Genomic DNA, 15,180 nt, shown 5'->3' with positions numbered 1-15,180 from the left:
GGATGATGATGAAGACCTAGACTGATTGTCTCTGTTTGCTGTTTTGATCAACAGAACTGGATCGAGCATCAAAACACCGGTCTCCACGTTGAGAATTGCCGTCTACTCGGGACATCGTGAGTCTTCTCTCTCGTTTATATTTCACTTCTCCCTTTCTCTCTTTTCTCAGCACCCTCAATTCCTCTCCCCTCATCTCCTCCTCAAAAAACCCACTGGAGGAAAAAGTCTTGAGTGGGGAGGGCGTTGATATCTTTTCCAATACAGTTGAGAATAATGAGCGGAGATTTGGATGAGAGGAAAATCGCGGAAATAGGAATTGAAATCTACGTCCACTGATGACCTCACGTTGTAGCTTGTGCCAGTCACCTGATCCATTTCCTCCTTCCAGGTATCCCGACTGGAACGTGGAAACTGTCGCTGTATCACGGTGAGTCTCCGACCTGTACTGTGCTCTATAATAGAAGGTCATTAAATGTCCCTTCGATTTAGGTCACTGCTGACTGAATGCTTTAGCAAGTTGAGTCTTAAAGTATATAAGTCTGGAAGTATATAAACACTCCTCTTTTCATCCTTTATGTTACCAACCAGAATAACTTCATCAGCCTGACCACCTCTTCCTTCTCTCACCCTCCTCCTCTCTCCCCTTTCCTCTCTCTCTTTCTCTCCCCTTTCCTCCCCCTCTCTCTCCTTTCCTCCCTCTCTCTCCTTTCCTCTCTCTCCTTTCCTACCTCTCTCTCCCCCCCTCTCTCTCCTTTCCTCCCCCTCTCTCTCCTTTCCTCCCCCTCTCTCTCCTTTCCTCCCCTCTCTCTCCTTTCCTCCCTCTCTCTCCTTTCCTCTCTCTCCTTTCCTCCCTCTCTCTCCCCCCCTCTCCTTTCCTCCCCCTCTCTCTCTCTTCCTCCCCCCCCTCTCTCTCCTTTCCTCTCTCTCCTTTCCTCCCCCTCTTTCTCCACTTTCCTCCCCCTCTCTCCCCTTTCCTCCCCCTCTTTCTCCCTTTCCTCCCCCTCTCTCCTCTTTCCTCCCCCTCTTTCTCCCCTTTCCTCCCCTGCTCCTAGTAGAAATGAAAGCATCCAGTTGTCCTCCAAGCGCCGTCGGAGAACACGCTCCGCCTCCCGTTCTTCATCCTGGTCTCGCTCTCCTTCTCCTCCTCCTCGCCCCTTCTCCTACCACACCCCTTCCTCCTCTACTCGCCGACCTCGATCCAGGGAACGATCCCGCGAACGTCGACACAACACCACCACCCGGCGTTCCCGGTCTCCGGGTTCACTTCGGGGCAGGGAGAGAGAACGTGACCCTCCGGCCTCGTCGTCTTCCCACCGGGATCAGGAACGTCGACCTCAGACAGCCTCTTCATCCCGGAGGTAAGATAACAGACTTTTAAATGAGTTAACATGTATGAATATTCCTCTCTTTAATGAGTTAATATGTATGAATATTCCTCTCTTTAATGAGTTAACATGTATGAATATTCCTCTCTTTAATGAGTTAACATGTATGAATATTCCTCTCTTTAATGAGTAATAAATATTCTTATTTTAAATGAGTTAATATGTATGAATATTCCTCTTTTGAATGAGTTAATATGTTATGTTAATATGAATATTCCTACTCCTTCAACCAGGTCGCGCTCGAGGAGCTATGAGCGGGAGAGAGCGAGGGAATGTCGGGAGACGACGAGGAGGAGCAGCCTGCCGAAGTCTAACAGTGCTGAGAGACTGGCCAAGAAACTACTGGAGTCATCTGGTGAGACACACACATACACACACACTGGAGTCATCTGCTGAGACACACACACACACACTGGAGTCATCTGGTGAGACACACACATACACACACACTGGAGTCATCTGGTGAGGCACACACACACTGGAGTCATCTGGTGAGACACACACACACACCAGTGCACGGTTCTGTCTGGTGGCTGACCTGCCTATACTCATAGATAGACCTAGTGCACGGTTCTGTCTGTCTGGTGACTGACCTGCCTATACTGATAGATAGACCTAGTGCACGGTTCTGTCTGGTGACTGACCTGCCTATACTGATAGATAGACCTAGTGCACGGTTCTGTCTGGTGTCTGACCTGCCTATACTGATAGATAGACCTAGTACACGGTTCTGTCTGTCTGTCTGTCTGGTGGCTGACCTGCCTATACTGATAGATAGACCTAGTGCACGGTTCTGTCTGGTGTCTGACCTGCCTATACTGATAGATAGACCTAGTGCACGGTTCTGTCTGGTGTCTGACCTGCCTATACTGATAGATAGACCTAGTGCACGGTTCTGTCTGGTGACTGACCTGCCTATACTGATAGATAGACCTAGTGCACGGTTCTGTCTGGTGTCTGACCTGCCTATACTGATAGATAGACCTAGTGCACTGTTCTGTCTGGTGTCTGACCTGCCTATACTGATAGATAGACCTAGTACACAGTTCTGTCGGTCTGTCTGGTGGCTGACCTGCCTATACTGATAGATAGACCTAGTACACAGTTCTGTCTGTCTGTCTGGTGGCTGACCTGCCTATACTGATAGATAGACCTAGTGCCCGGTTCTGTCTGGTGTCTGACCTGCCTATACTGATAGATAGACCTAGTGCACGGTTCTGTCTGGTGTCTGACCTGCCTATACTGATAGATAGACCTAGTGCACGGTTCTGTCTGTCTGGTGACTGACCAGCCTATACTGATAGATAGACCTAGTGCACGGTTCTGTCTGTCTGGTGGCTGACCTGCCTATACTGATAGATAGACCTAGTGCCCGGTTCTGTCTGGTGTCTGACCTGCCTATACTGATAGATAGACCTAGTGCACGGTTCTGTCTGGTGGCTGACCTGCCTATACTGATAGATAGACCTAGTACACGGTTCTGTCTGGTTCTGTACTGTGTGTTCTGTCTGTCTGGTGGCTGACCTGCCTATACTGATAGATAGACCTAGTGCACGGTTCTGACTGTCTGGTGACTGACCTGCCTATACTGATAGATAGACCTAGTGCACGGTTCTGTCTGTCTGTCTGGTGGCTGACCTGCCCATACTGATATATAGACCTAGTGCACGGTTCTGACTGTCTGTCTGGTGGCTGACCTGCCTATACTGATAGATAGACCTAGTGCACGGTTCTGACTGGTGGCTGACCTGCCTATACTGATACATTTACATTTAAGTCATTTAGCAGACGCTCTTATCCAGAGCGACTTACAAATTGATAGATAGACCTAGTGCACGGTTCTGTCTGGTGACTGACCTGCCTATACTGATAGATAGACCTAGTGCACGGGTCTGTCTGTCTGGTGTCTGACCTGCCTATACTGATAGATAGACCTAGTACACGGTTCTGACTGTCTGTCTGGTGGCTGACCTGCCTATACTGATAGATAGACCTAGTGCACGGTTCTGTCTTGTGGCTGACCTGCCTATACTGATAGATAGACCTAGTGCACGGTCCTGACTGTCTGGTGGCTGACCTGCCTATACTGATAGATAGACCTAGTGCACGGTTTTGACTGTCTGTCTGGTGGCTGACCTGCCTATACTGATAGATAGACCTAGTGCATGGTTCTGTCTGGTGGCTGACCTGCCTATACTGATAGATAGACCTAGTGCACAGTTCCGACTGTCTGTCTGGTGGCTGACCTGCCTATACTGATAGATATACCTAGTGCACGGTTCTGACTGTCTGTCTGGTGGCTGACCTGCCTATACTGACAGATAGACCTAGTGCCCGTTCTGTCTGGTGGCTGACCTGCCTATACTGATAGATAGACCTAGTGCACGGTTCTGTCTGTCTGTCTGGTGGCTGACCTGCCTATACTGATAGATAGACCTAGTGCACGGTTCTGTCTGTCTGACTATCTGGTGACTGACCTGCCTATACTGATATATAGACCTAGTGCACGGTTCTGACTGTTTGTCTGGTGGCTGACCTGCCTATACTGATAGATAGATCTAGTGCACGGTTCTGTCTGTCTGTCTGGTGACTGACCTGCCTATACTGATAGATAGACCTAGTGCACGGTTCTGTCTGGTGGCTGACCTGCCTATACTGATAGATAGACCTAGTGCACGGTTCTGTCTGTCTGGTGGCTGACCTGCCTATACTGATAGATAGACCTAGTGCCCGGTTCTGTCTGGTGTCTGACCTGCCTATACTGATAGATAGACCTAGTGCACGGTTCTGTCTGGTGGCTGACCTGCCTATACTGATAGATAGACCTAGTACACAGCTCTGTCTGGTGGCTGACCTGCCTATACTGATAGATAGACCTAGTGCACGGTTCTGTCTGTCTGGTGACTGACCTGACTATACTGATAGATAGACCTAGTGCACGGTTCTGTCTGTCTGGTGACTGACCTGCCTATACTGATAGATAGACCTAGTGCACGGTTCTGTCTGTCTGTCTGTCTGGTGGCTGACCTGCCTATACTGATAGATAGACCTAGTGCACGGTTCTGTCTGTCTGTCTGGTGGCTGACCTGCCCATACTGATAGATAGACCTAGTGCACGGTTCTGACTGTCTGTCTGGTGGCTGACCTGCCTAAACTGATAGATAGACCTAGTGCACGGTTCTGACTGGTGGCTGACCTGCCTATACTGATAGATAGACCTAGTGCACGGTTCTGTCTGGTGACTGACCTGCCTATACTGATAGATAGACCTAGTGCACGGTTCTGTCTGTCTGTCTGGTGTCTGACCTGCCTATACTGATAGATAGACCTAGTACACGGTTCTGACTGTCTGTCTGGTGGCTGACCTGCCTATACTGATAGATAGACCTAGTGCACGGTTCTGTCTTGTGGCTGACCTGCCTATACTGATAGATAGACCTAGTGCACGGTCCTGACTGTCTGGTGGCTGACCTGCCTATACTGATAGATAGACCTAGTGCACGGTTCTGACTGTCTGTCTGGTGGCTGACCTGCCTATACTGATAGATAGACCTAGTGCATGGTTCTGTCTGGTGGCTGACCTGCCTATAGTGATAGATAGACCTAGTGCACAGTTCTGACTGTCTGTCTGGTGGCTGACCTGCCTATACTGATAGATATACCTAGTGCACGGTTCTGACTGTCTGTCTGGTGGCTGACCTGCCTATACTGACAGATAGACCTAGTGCCCGTTCTGTCTGGTGGCTGACCTGCCTATACTGATAGATAGACCTAGTGCACGGTTCTGTCTGTCTGTCTGGTGGCTGACCTGCCTATACTGATAGATAGACCTAGTGCACGGTTCTGTCTGTCTGACTATCTGGTGACTGACCTGCCTATACTGATATATAGACCTAGTGCACGGTTCTGACTGTTTGTCTGGTGGCTGACCTGCCTATACTGATAGATAGATCTAGTCCACGGTTCTGTCTGTCTGTCTGGTGACTGACCTGCCTATACTGATAGATAGACCTAGTGCACGGTTCTGTCTGGTGGCTGACCTGCCTATACTGATAGATAGACCTAGTGCACGGTTCTGTCTGTCTGGTGGCTGACCTGCCTATACTGATAGATAGACCTAGTGCCCGGTTCTGTCTGGTGTCTGACCTGCCTATACTGATAGATAGACCTAGTGCACGGTTCTGTCTGGTGGCTGACCTGCCTATACTGATAGATAGACCTAGTACACGGCTCTGTCTGGTGGCTGACCTGCCTATACTGATAGATAGACCTAGTGCACGGTTCTGTCTGTCTGGTGACTGACCTGACTATACTGATAGATAGACCTAGTGCACGGTTCTGTCTGTCTGGTGACTGACCTGCCTATACTGATAGATAGACCTAGTGCACGGTTCTGTCTGTCTGTCTGTCTGGTGGCTGACCTGCCTATACTGATAGATAGACCTAGTGCACGGTTCTGTCTGTCTGTCTGGTGGCTGACCTGCCCATACTGATAGATAGACCTAGTGCACGGTTCTGACTGTCTGTCTGGTGGCTGACCTGCCTATACTGATAGATAGACCTAGTGCACGGTTCTGACTGTCTGGTGACTGACCTACCTATACTGATAGATAGACCTAGTGCACGGTTCTGTCTGTCTGTCTGGTGGCTGACCTGCCCATACTGATAGATAGACCTAGTGCACGGTTCTGACTGTCTGTCTGGTGGCTGACCTGCCTAAACTGATAGATAGACCTAGTGCACGGTTCTGACTGGTGGCTGACCTGCCTATACTGATAGATAGACCTAGTGCACGGTTCTGTCTGGTGACTGACCTGCCTATACTGATAGATAGACCTAGTGCACGGTTCTGACTGTTTGTCTGGTGGCTGACCTGCCTATACTGATATATAGACCTAGTGCACGGTTCTGACTGTTTGTCTGGTGGCTGACCTGCCTATACTGATATATAGACCTAGTGCACTGATCTGTCTGGTGGCTGACCTGCCTATACTGATAGATAGACCTAGTGCACAGTTCTGACTGTCTGTCTGGTGGCTGACCTGCCTATACTGATAGATATACCTAGTGCACGGTTCTGACTGTCTGTCTGGTGGCTGACCTGCCTATACTGACAGATAGACCTAGTGCCCGTTCTGTCTGGTGACTGACCTGACTATACTGATAGATAGACCTAGTGCACGGTTCTGTCTGTCTGGTGACTGACCTGCCTATACTGATAGATAGACCTAGTGCACGGTTCTGTCTGTCTGTCTGTCTGGTGGCTGACCTGCCTATACTGATAGATAGACCTAGTGCACGGTTCTGTCTGTCTGTCTGGTGGCTGACCTGCCCATACTGATAGATTGACCTAGTGCACGGTTCTGACTGTCTGTCTGGTGGCTGACCTGCCTATACTGATAGATAGACCTAGTGCACGGTTCTGACTGTCTGGTGACTGACCTGCCTATACTGATAGATAGACCTAGTACACGGTTCTGTCTGTCTGTCTGGTGGCTGACCTGCCCATACTGATAGATAGACCTAGTGCACGGTTCTGACTGTCTGTCTGGTGGCTGACCTGCCTAAACTGATAGATAGACCTAGTGCACGGTTCTGACTGGTGGCTGACCTGCCTATACTGATAGATAGACCTAGTGCACGGTTCTGTCTGGTGACTGACCTGCCTATACTGATAGATAGACCTAGTGCACGGTTCTGACTGTTTGTCTGGTGGCTGACCTGCCTATACTGATATATAGACCTAGTGCACGGTTCTGACTGTTTGTCTGGTGGCTGACCTGCCTATACTGATATATAGACCTAGTGCACGGTTCTGTCTGTCTGGTGTCTGACCTGCCTATACTGATAGATAGACCTAGTGCACGGTTCTGTCTGGTGGCTGACCTGCCTATACTGATAGATAGACCTAGTGCACGGTTCTGTCTGTCTGACTATCTGGTGACTGACCTGCCTATACTGATATATAGACCTAGTGCACGGTTCTGACTGTTTGTCTGGTGGCTGACCTGCCTATACTCATAGATAGACCTAGTGCACGGTTCTGTCTGTCTGGTCACTGACCTGCCTATACTGATAGATAGACCTAGTGGACGGTTCTGTCTGGTGGCTGACCTGCCTATACTGATAGATAGACCTAGTGCACGGTTCTGACTGTCTGTCTGGTGGCTGACCTGCCTATACTGATATATAGACCTAGTGCACGGTTCTGTCTGGTGGCTGACCTGCCTATACTGATAGATAGACCTAGTGCACGGTTCTGTCTGTCTGACTATCTGGTGACTGACCTGCCTATACTGATAGATAGACCTAGTGCACGGTTCTGTCTGTCTGTTTGTCTGGTGGCTGACCTGCCTATACTCATAGATAGACCTAGTGCACGGTTCTGTCTGTCTGGTCACTGACCTGCCTATACTGATAGATAGACCTAGTGCACGGTTCTGTCTGGTGGCTGACCTGCCTATACTGATAGATAGACCTAGTGCACGGTTTTGTCTGTCTGGTGGCTGACCTGCCTATACTGATAGATAGACCTAGTGCACGGTTCTGTCTGTCTGGTGGCTGACCTGCCTATACTGATAGATAGACCTAGTGCCCGGTTCTGTCTGGTGGCTGACCTGCCTATACTGATAGATAGACCTAGTGCACGGTTCTGTCTGGTGGCTGACCTGCCTAGTACGGTTCTGTCTGGTGGCTACTACATAGATAGACCTAGTGCACGGTTCTGTCTGGTGGCTGACCTGCCTATACTGATAGATAGACCTAGTGCCCGGTTCTGTCTGGTGGCTGACCTGCCTATACTGATAGATAGACCTAGTGCCCGGATCTGTCTGGTGGCTGACCTGCCTATACTGATAGATAGACCTAGTGCCCGGTTCTGTCTGGTGGCTGACCTGCCTATACTGATAGATAGACCTAGTGCCCGGTTCTGTCTGGTGTCTGACCTGCCTATACTGATAGATAGACCTAGTGCACGGTTCTGTCTGGTGGCTGACCTGCATATACTGATAGATAGACCTAGTGCACGGTTCTGTCTGTCTGTCTGGTGACTGACATGCCTATACTGATATATAGACCTAGTACACGGTTCTGTCTGGTGGCTGACCTGCCTATACTGATAGATAGACCTAGTGCACGGTTCTGTCTGTCTGGTGACTGACCTGCCTATACTGATAGATAGACCTAGTGCCCGGTTCTGTCTGGTGGCTGACCTGCCTATACTGATAGATAGACCTAGTGCCCGGTTCTGTCTGGTGGCTGACCTGCCTATACTCATAGATAGACCTAGTGCACGGTTCTGTCTGGTGGCTGACCTGCCTATACTGATAGATAGACCTAGTGCCCGGTTCTGTCTGGTGGCTGACCTGCCTATACTGATAGATAGACCTAGTGCCCGGATCTGTCTGGTGGCTGACCTGCCTATACTGATAGATAGACCTAGTGCCCGGTTCTGTCTGGTGGCTGACCTGCCTATACTGATAGATAGACCTAGTGCACGGTTCTGTCTGTCTGGTGTCTGACCTGCCTATACTGATAGATAGACCTAGTGCACGGTTCTGTCTGGTGGCTGACCTGCATATACTGATAGATAGACCTAGTGCACGGTTCTGTCTGTCTGTCTGGTGACTGACCTGCCTATACTGATATATAGACCTAGTACACGGTTCTGTCTGGTGGCTGACCTGCCTATACTGATAGATAGACCTAGTGCACGGTTCTGTCTGTCTGGTGACTGACCTGCCTATACTGATAGATAGACCTAGTGCCCGGTTCTGTCTGGTGGCTGACCTGCCTATACTGATAGATAGACCTAGTGCACGGTTCTGACTGTCTGTCTGGTGGCTGACCTGCCTAAACTGATAGATAGACCTAGTGCACGGTTCTGACTGGTGGCTGACCTGCCTATACTGATAGATAGACCTAGTGCACGGTTCTGTCTGGTGACTGACCTGCCTATACTGATAGATAGACCTAGTGCACGGTTCTGACTGTTTGTCTGGTGGCTGACCTGCCTATACTGATATATAGACCTAGTGCACGGTTCTGACTGTTTGTCTGGTGGCTGACCTGCCTATACTGATATATAGACCTAGTGCACGGTTCTGTCTGTCTGGTGTCTGACCTGCCTATACTGATAGATAGACCTAGTGCACGGTTCTGTCTGGTGGCTGACCTGCCTATACTGATAGATAGACCTAGTGCACGATTCTGTCTGTCTGACTATCTGGTGACTGACCTGCCTATACTGATATATAGACCTAGTGCACGGTTCTGACGGTTTGTCTGGTGGCTGACCTGCCTATACTCATAGATAGACCTAGTGCACGGTTCTGTCTGTCTGGTCACTGACCTGCCTATACTGATAGATAGACCTAGTGCACGGTTCTGTCTGGTGGCTGACCTGCCTATACTGATAGATAGATAGACCTAGTGCACGGTTCTGACTGTCTGTCTGGTGGCTGACCTGCCTATACTGATATATAGACCTAGTGCACGGTTCTGTCTGGTGGCTGACCTGCCTATACTGATAGATAGACCTAGTGCACGGTTCTGTCTGTCTGACTATCTGGTGACTGACCTGCCTATACTGATAGATAGACCTAGTGCACGGTTCTGTCTGTTTGTTTGTCTGGTGGCTGACCTGCCTATACTCATAGATAGACCTAGTGCACGGTTCTGTCTGTCTGGTCACTGACCTGCCTATACTGATAGATAGACCTAGTGCACGGTTCTGTCTGTCTGGTGGCTGACCTGCCTATACTGATAGATAGACCTAGTGCACGGTTCTGTCTGTCTGGTGGCTGACCTGCCTATACTGATAGATAGACCTAGTGCACGGTTCTGTCTGTCTGGTGGCTGACCTGCCTATACTGATAGATAGACCTAGTGCCCGGTTCTGTCTGGTGGCTGACCTGCCTATACTGATAGATAGACCTAGTGCACGGTTCTGTCTGGTGGCTGACCTGCCTATACTCATAGATAGACCTAGTGCACGGTTCTGTCTGGTGGCTGACCTGCCTATACTGATAGATAGACCTAGTGCCCGGTTCTGTCTGGTGGCTGACCTGCCTATACTGATAGATAGACCTAGTGCCCGGTTCTGTCTGGTGGCTGACCTGCCTATACTGATAGATAGACCTAGTGCCCGGTTCTGTCTGGTGGCTGACCTGCCTATACTGATAGATAGACCTAGTGCCCGGTTCTGTCTGGTGGCTGACCTGCCTATACTGATAGATAGACCTAGTGCACGGTTCTGTCTGGTGACTGACCTGCCTATACTGATAGATAGACCTAGTGCACGGTTCTGTCTGGTGGCTGACCTGCCTATACTGATAGATAGACCTAGTGCACCGTTCTGTCTGGTGGCTGACCTGCCTATACTCAAAGATAGACCTAGTGCACGGTTCTGTCTGGTGGCTGACCTGCCTATACTGATAGATATACCTAGTGCACGGTTCTGTCTGTCTGTCTGGTGACTGACCTGCCTATACTGATAGATAGACCTAGTGCACGGTTCTGTCTGGTGGCTGACCTGCCTATACTCATAGATAGACCTAGTGCACGGTTCTGTCTGTCTGTCTGTCTGTCTGTCTGTCTGGTGGCTGACCTGCCTATACTGATAGATAGACCTAGTGCACGGTTCTGTCTGGTGGCTGACCTGCCTATACTGATAGATAGACCTAGTGCCCGGTTCTGTCTGGTGTCTGACCTGCCTATACTGATAGATAGACCTAGTGCCCGGTTCTGTCTGGTGGCTGACCTGCATATACTGATAGATAGACCTAGTGCCCGGTTCTGTCTGGTGACTGACCTGCCTATACTGACAGATAGACCTAGTGCACGGTTCTGTCTGTCTGACTGTCTGGTGACTGACCTGCCTATACTAATCAGTCTCCTCAGTTCCAAAAAATGAATGAAATCTGAATCTTTAAGGGAGTCGATTTTCTCAGCAGAATCGAATCTTGAATCACTCAGAAATGGGAGTTCTGACTGTTTGTCTGGTGGCTACAAAGGGAATCGATTCTTTTGGAGTCGACTCTCCACCACCGTCGTCTTCGTTAACAGTTGGAGAAAAGGCAGACGACAGCAGGGAAGTCCTTTTAAGGGAGTCGATTTTCTCAGCAGAATCGAATCTTGAATCGCTCAGAGAAGTAGACTTTACAGGGTGTAATTGAGGTGAAGACACACGGTACTACAAGGACGGTGCTTAACGGGGAATTACGACACATTTGGGGGTAGTTGTTTTAGGACGGTCGTACCGTGGATCATTTCAGTTATTGGATTGGACATTTCAGGACCTCTGTAAGGTATCCCTCAAATATTGTCAAAATGATTTGATCAAATATAATTTGGCCTTTACGACTATCGCCCATAGAAACGCATAGAATAACATGTTTAGAAATGGGGAGACAGACCAGAGAATTACATGTTTAGAAATGGGGAGACAGACCAGAGAATTACATGTTTAGAAATGGGGAGACAGACCAGAGAATAACATGTTTAGAAATGGGGAGACAGACCAGAGAATAACATGTTTAGAAATGGGGAGACAGACCAGAGAATTACATGTTTAGAAATGGGGAGACAGACCAGAGAATTACATGTTTAGAAATGGGGAGACAGACCAGAGAATTACATGTTTAGAAATGGGGAGACAGACAGAAAAATACATAATAATAATGTTTTGAAGTGTCTGTCCAACCCTCAAATCAAATGTTATTAGTCACATGTGCCGACAGCTGAATACAACAGGTGTAGTAGACCTCACAGTGAAATGCTGAATACAACAGGTGTAGTAGACCTCACAGTGAAATGCTGAATACAACAGGTGTAGTAGACCTCACAGTGAAATGCTGAATACAACAGACCTCACAGTGAAATGCTGAATACAACAGGTGTAGCAGACCTCACAGTGAAATGCTGAATACAACAGGTGTAGTAGACCTCACAGTGAAATGCTGAATACAGCAGGTGTAGTAGACCTTACAGTGAAATGCTGAATACAACAGGTGTAGTAGACCTTACAGGGAAATGCTGAATACAACAGGTGTAGTAGACCTCACAGTGAAATGCTGAATACAACAGGTGTAGTAGACCTCACAGTGAAATGCTGAATACAACAGGTGTAGTAGACCTCACAGTGAAATGCTGAATACAACAGACCTCACAGTGAAATGCTGAATACAACAGGTGTAGCAGACCTCACAGTGAAATGCTGAATACAACAGGTGTAGTAGACCTCACAGTGAAATGCTGAATACAACAGGTGTAGTAGACCTTACAGTGAAATGCTGAATACAACAGGTGTAGTAGACCTTACAGTGAAATGCTGAATACAACAGGTGTAGTAGACCTTACAGGGAAATGCTGAATACAACAGGTGTAGTAGACCTCACAGTGAAATGCTGAATACAACAGGTGTAGTAGACCTCACAGTGAAATGCTGAATACAACAGGTGTAGTAGACCTTACAGTGAAATGCTGAATACAACAGGTGTAGTAGACCTTACAGTGAAATGCTGAATACAACAGGTGTAGTAGACCTCACAGTGAAATGCTGAATACAACAGGTGTAGTAGACCTCACAGTGAAATGCTGAATACAACAGGTGTAGTAGACCTTACAGTGAAATGCTGAATACAACAGGTGCAGTTAGATCTCACAGTGAAATGCTGAATACAACAGGTGTAGTTAGACCTTACAGTGAAATGCTGAATACAACAGGTGTAGTAGACCTTACAGTGAAATGCTGAATACAACAGGTGTAGTTAGACCTCACAGTGAAATGCTGAATACAACAGGTGTAGTTAGACCTTACAGTGAAATGCTGAATACAACAGGTGTAGTAGACCTTACAGTGAAATGCTGAATACAACAGGTGTAGTTAGACCTCACAGGGAAATGCTGAATACAACAGGTGTAGTAGACCTTACAGTGAAATGCTGAATACAACAGGTGTAGTAGACCTTACAGTGAAATGCTGAATACAACAGGTGTAGTAGACCTGTCTCCCCCTCCCCTTCCAGCTGGCCTCTCTCTCTAACCCATGTCTCCCCTTCCAGCTGGCCTCTCTGTTAGCCATGTCTCCCCTTCCAGCTGGACTCTCTCTATAACCCATGTCTCCCCTTCCGGCTGGCCTCTCTCTCTAACCCATGTCTCCCCTTCCAGCTGGCCTCTCTCTGTTACCCATGTCTCCCCCTCCCCTTCCTACTGGCCTCTCTCTCTAACCCATGTCTCCCCTTCCAGCTGGCCTCTCTGTTACCCATGTCTCCCCTTCCAGCTGGCCTCTCTGTTACCCATGTCTCCCCTTCCAGCTGGCCTCTCTCTCTAACCCATGTCTCCCCTTCCAGCTGGTCTCTCTCTCTAACCCATGTCTCCCCTTCCAGCTGGTCTCTCTCTGTAACCCATGTCTCCCCCTCCCCTTCCAGCTGGCCTCTCTCTCTAGCCCATGTCTCCCCCTCCCCTTCCAGCTGGCCTCTCTGTTACCCATGTCTCCCCCTCCCCTTCCAGCTGGCCTCTCTGTTACCCATGTCCCCCTCCCCTTCCAGCTGGCCTCTCTCTAACCCATGTCCCCCTCCCCTTCCAGCTGGCCTCTCTCTAGCCCATGTCACCCCTCCCCTTCCAGCTGGCCTCTCTCTAACCCATGTCCCCTCCCCTTCCAGCTGGCCTCTCTCTCTAACCCATGTCCCCCTCCCCTTCCAGCTGGCCTCTCTCTAACCCATGTCTCCCCCTCCCCTTCCAGCTGGTCTCTCTCTGTAACCCATGTCTCCCCTTCCAGCTAGTCTCTCTCTCTAACCCATGTCTCCCCTTCCAACTGGCCTCTCTCTCTAACCCATGTCTCCCCTTCCAGCTGGTCTCTCTCTCTAACCCATGTCTCCCCCTCCCCTTCCAGCTGGCCTCTCTGTTACCCATGTCTCCCCTTCCAGCTGGTCTCTCTCTCTAACCCATGTCTCCCCTTCCAGCTGGCCTCTCTCTCTAACCCATGTCTCCCCTTCCAGCTGGCCTCTCTGTTACCCATGTCTCCCCTTCCAGCTGGTCTCTCTCTGTAACCCATGTCTCCCCTTCCAGCTGGCCTCTGTTAACCCATGTCTCCCCTTTCCAGCTGGCCTCTCTCTCTATAACCCATGTCTCATGTCCCTTCCAGCTGGCCTCTCTCTGTAACCCATGTATCCCCTTCCAGCTGGCCTCCTCTCTAACCCATGTCTCCCCTTCCAGCTGGCCTCTCTCTATAACCCATGTCTCCCCTTCCAGCTGGCCTCTCTCTAACCCATGTCTCCCCTTCCAGCTGGCCTCTCTCTCTAACCCATGTCTCCCCTTCCAGCTGGTCTCTCTCTCTAACCCATGTCCCCCCTCCCCTTCCAGCTGGCCTCTCTCTCTAACCCATGTCCCCCCCTCCCCTTCCAGCTGGCCTCTCTCTAACCCATGTCTCCCCCTCCCCTTCCAGCTGGTCTCTCTCTGTAACCCATGTCTCCCCTTCCAGCTAGTCTCTCTCTCTAACCCATGTCTCCCCTTCCAACTGGCCTCTCTCTCTAACCCATGTCTCCCCTTCCAGCTGGTCTCTCTCTCTAACCCATGTCTCCCCCTCCCCTTCCAGCTGGCCTCTCTGTTACCCATGTCTCCCCTTCCAGCTGGTCTCTCTCTCTAACCCATGTCTCCCCTTCCAGCTGGCCTCTCTCTCTAACCCATGTCTCCCCTTCCAGCTGGCCTCTCTGTTACCCTGTCTCCCCTTCCAGCTGGTCTCTCTCTGTAACCCATGTCTCCCCTTCCAGCTGGCCTCTCTTAACCCATGTCTCCC

The 15,180-nt window shown here is 49.6% G+C and overlaps 1 protein-coding gene across 1 annotated transcript in view; it reads left to right on the top strand.

Moving 5' to 3' along the window:
- LOC115127651 (uncharacterized) overlaps positions 1-15,180 on the top strand; it is a 56,154-nt gene that overhangs the window by 4,386 nt on the left and 36,588 nt on the right. Inside the window, exons 2-5 of the mRNA XM_065026002.1 lie at positions 55-116; positions 389-427; positions 1,053-1,358; positions 1,619-1,740. Coding sequence (XP_064882074.1) covers positions 55-116; positions 389-427; positions 1,053-1,358; positions 1,619-1,740 — 529 coding nt within the window. The remainder of the gene's footprint in view (positions 1-54; positions 117-388; positions 428-1,052; positions 1,359-1,618; positions 1,741-15,180) is intronic.

This window comes from Oncorhynchus nerka, linkage group LG12 (genome assembly GCF_034236695.1).
Source record: "Oncorhynchus nerka isolate Pitt River linkage group LG12, Oner_Uvic_2.0, whole genome shotgun sequence".
NCBI lineage: Eukaryota > Metazoa > Chordata > Actinopteri > Salmoniformes > Salmonidae > Oncorhynchus > Oncorhynchus nerka.
The sequence above is the reverse complement of the archived record's forward strand: the minus strand, read 5'-3'. Positions and strand labels throughout refer to the sequence as shown.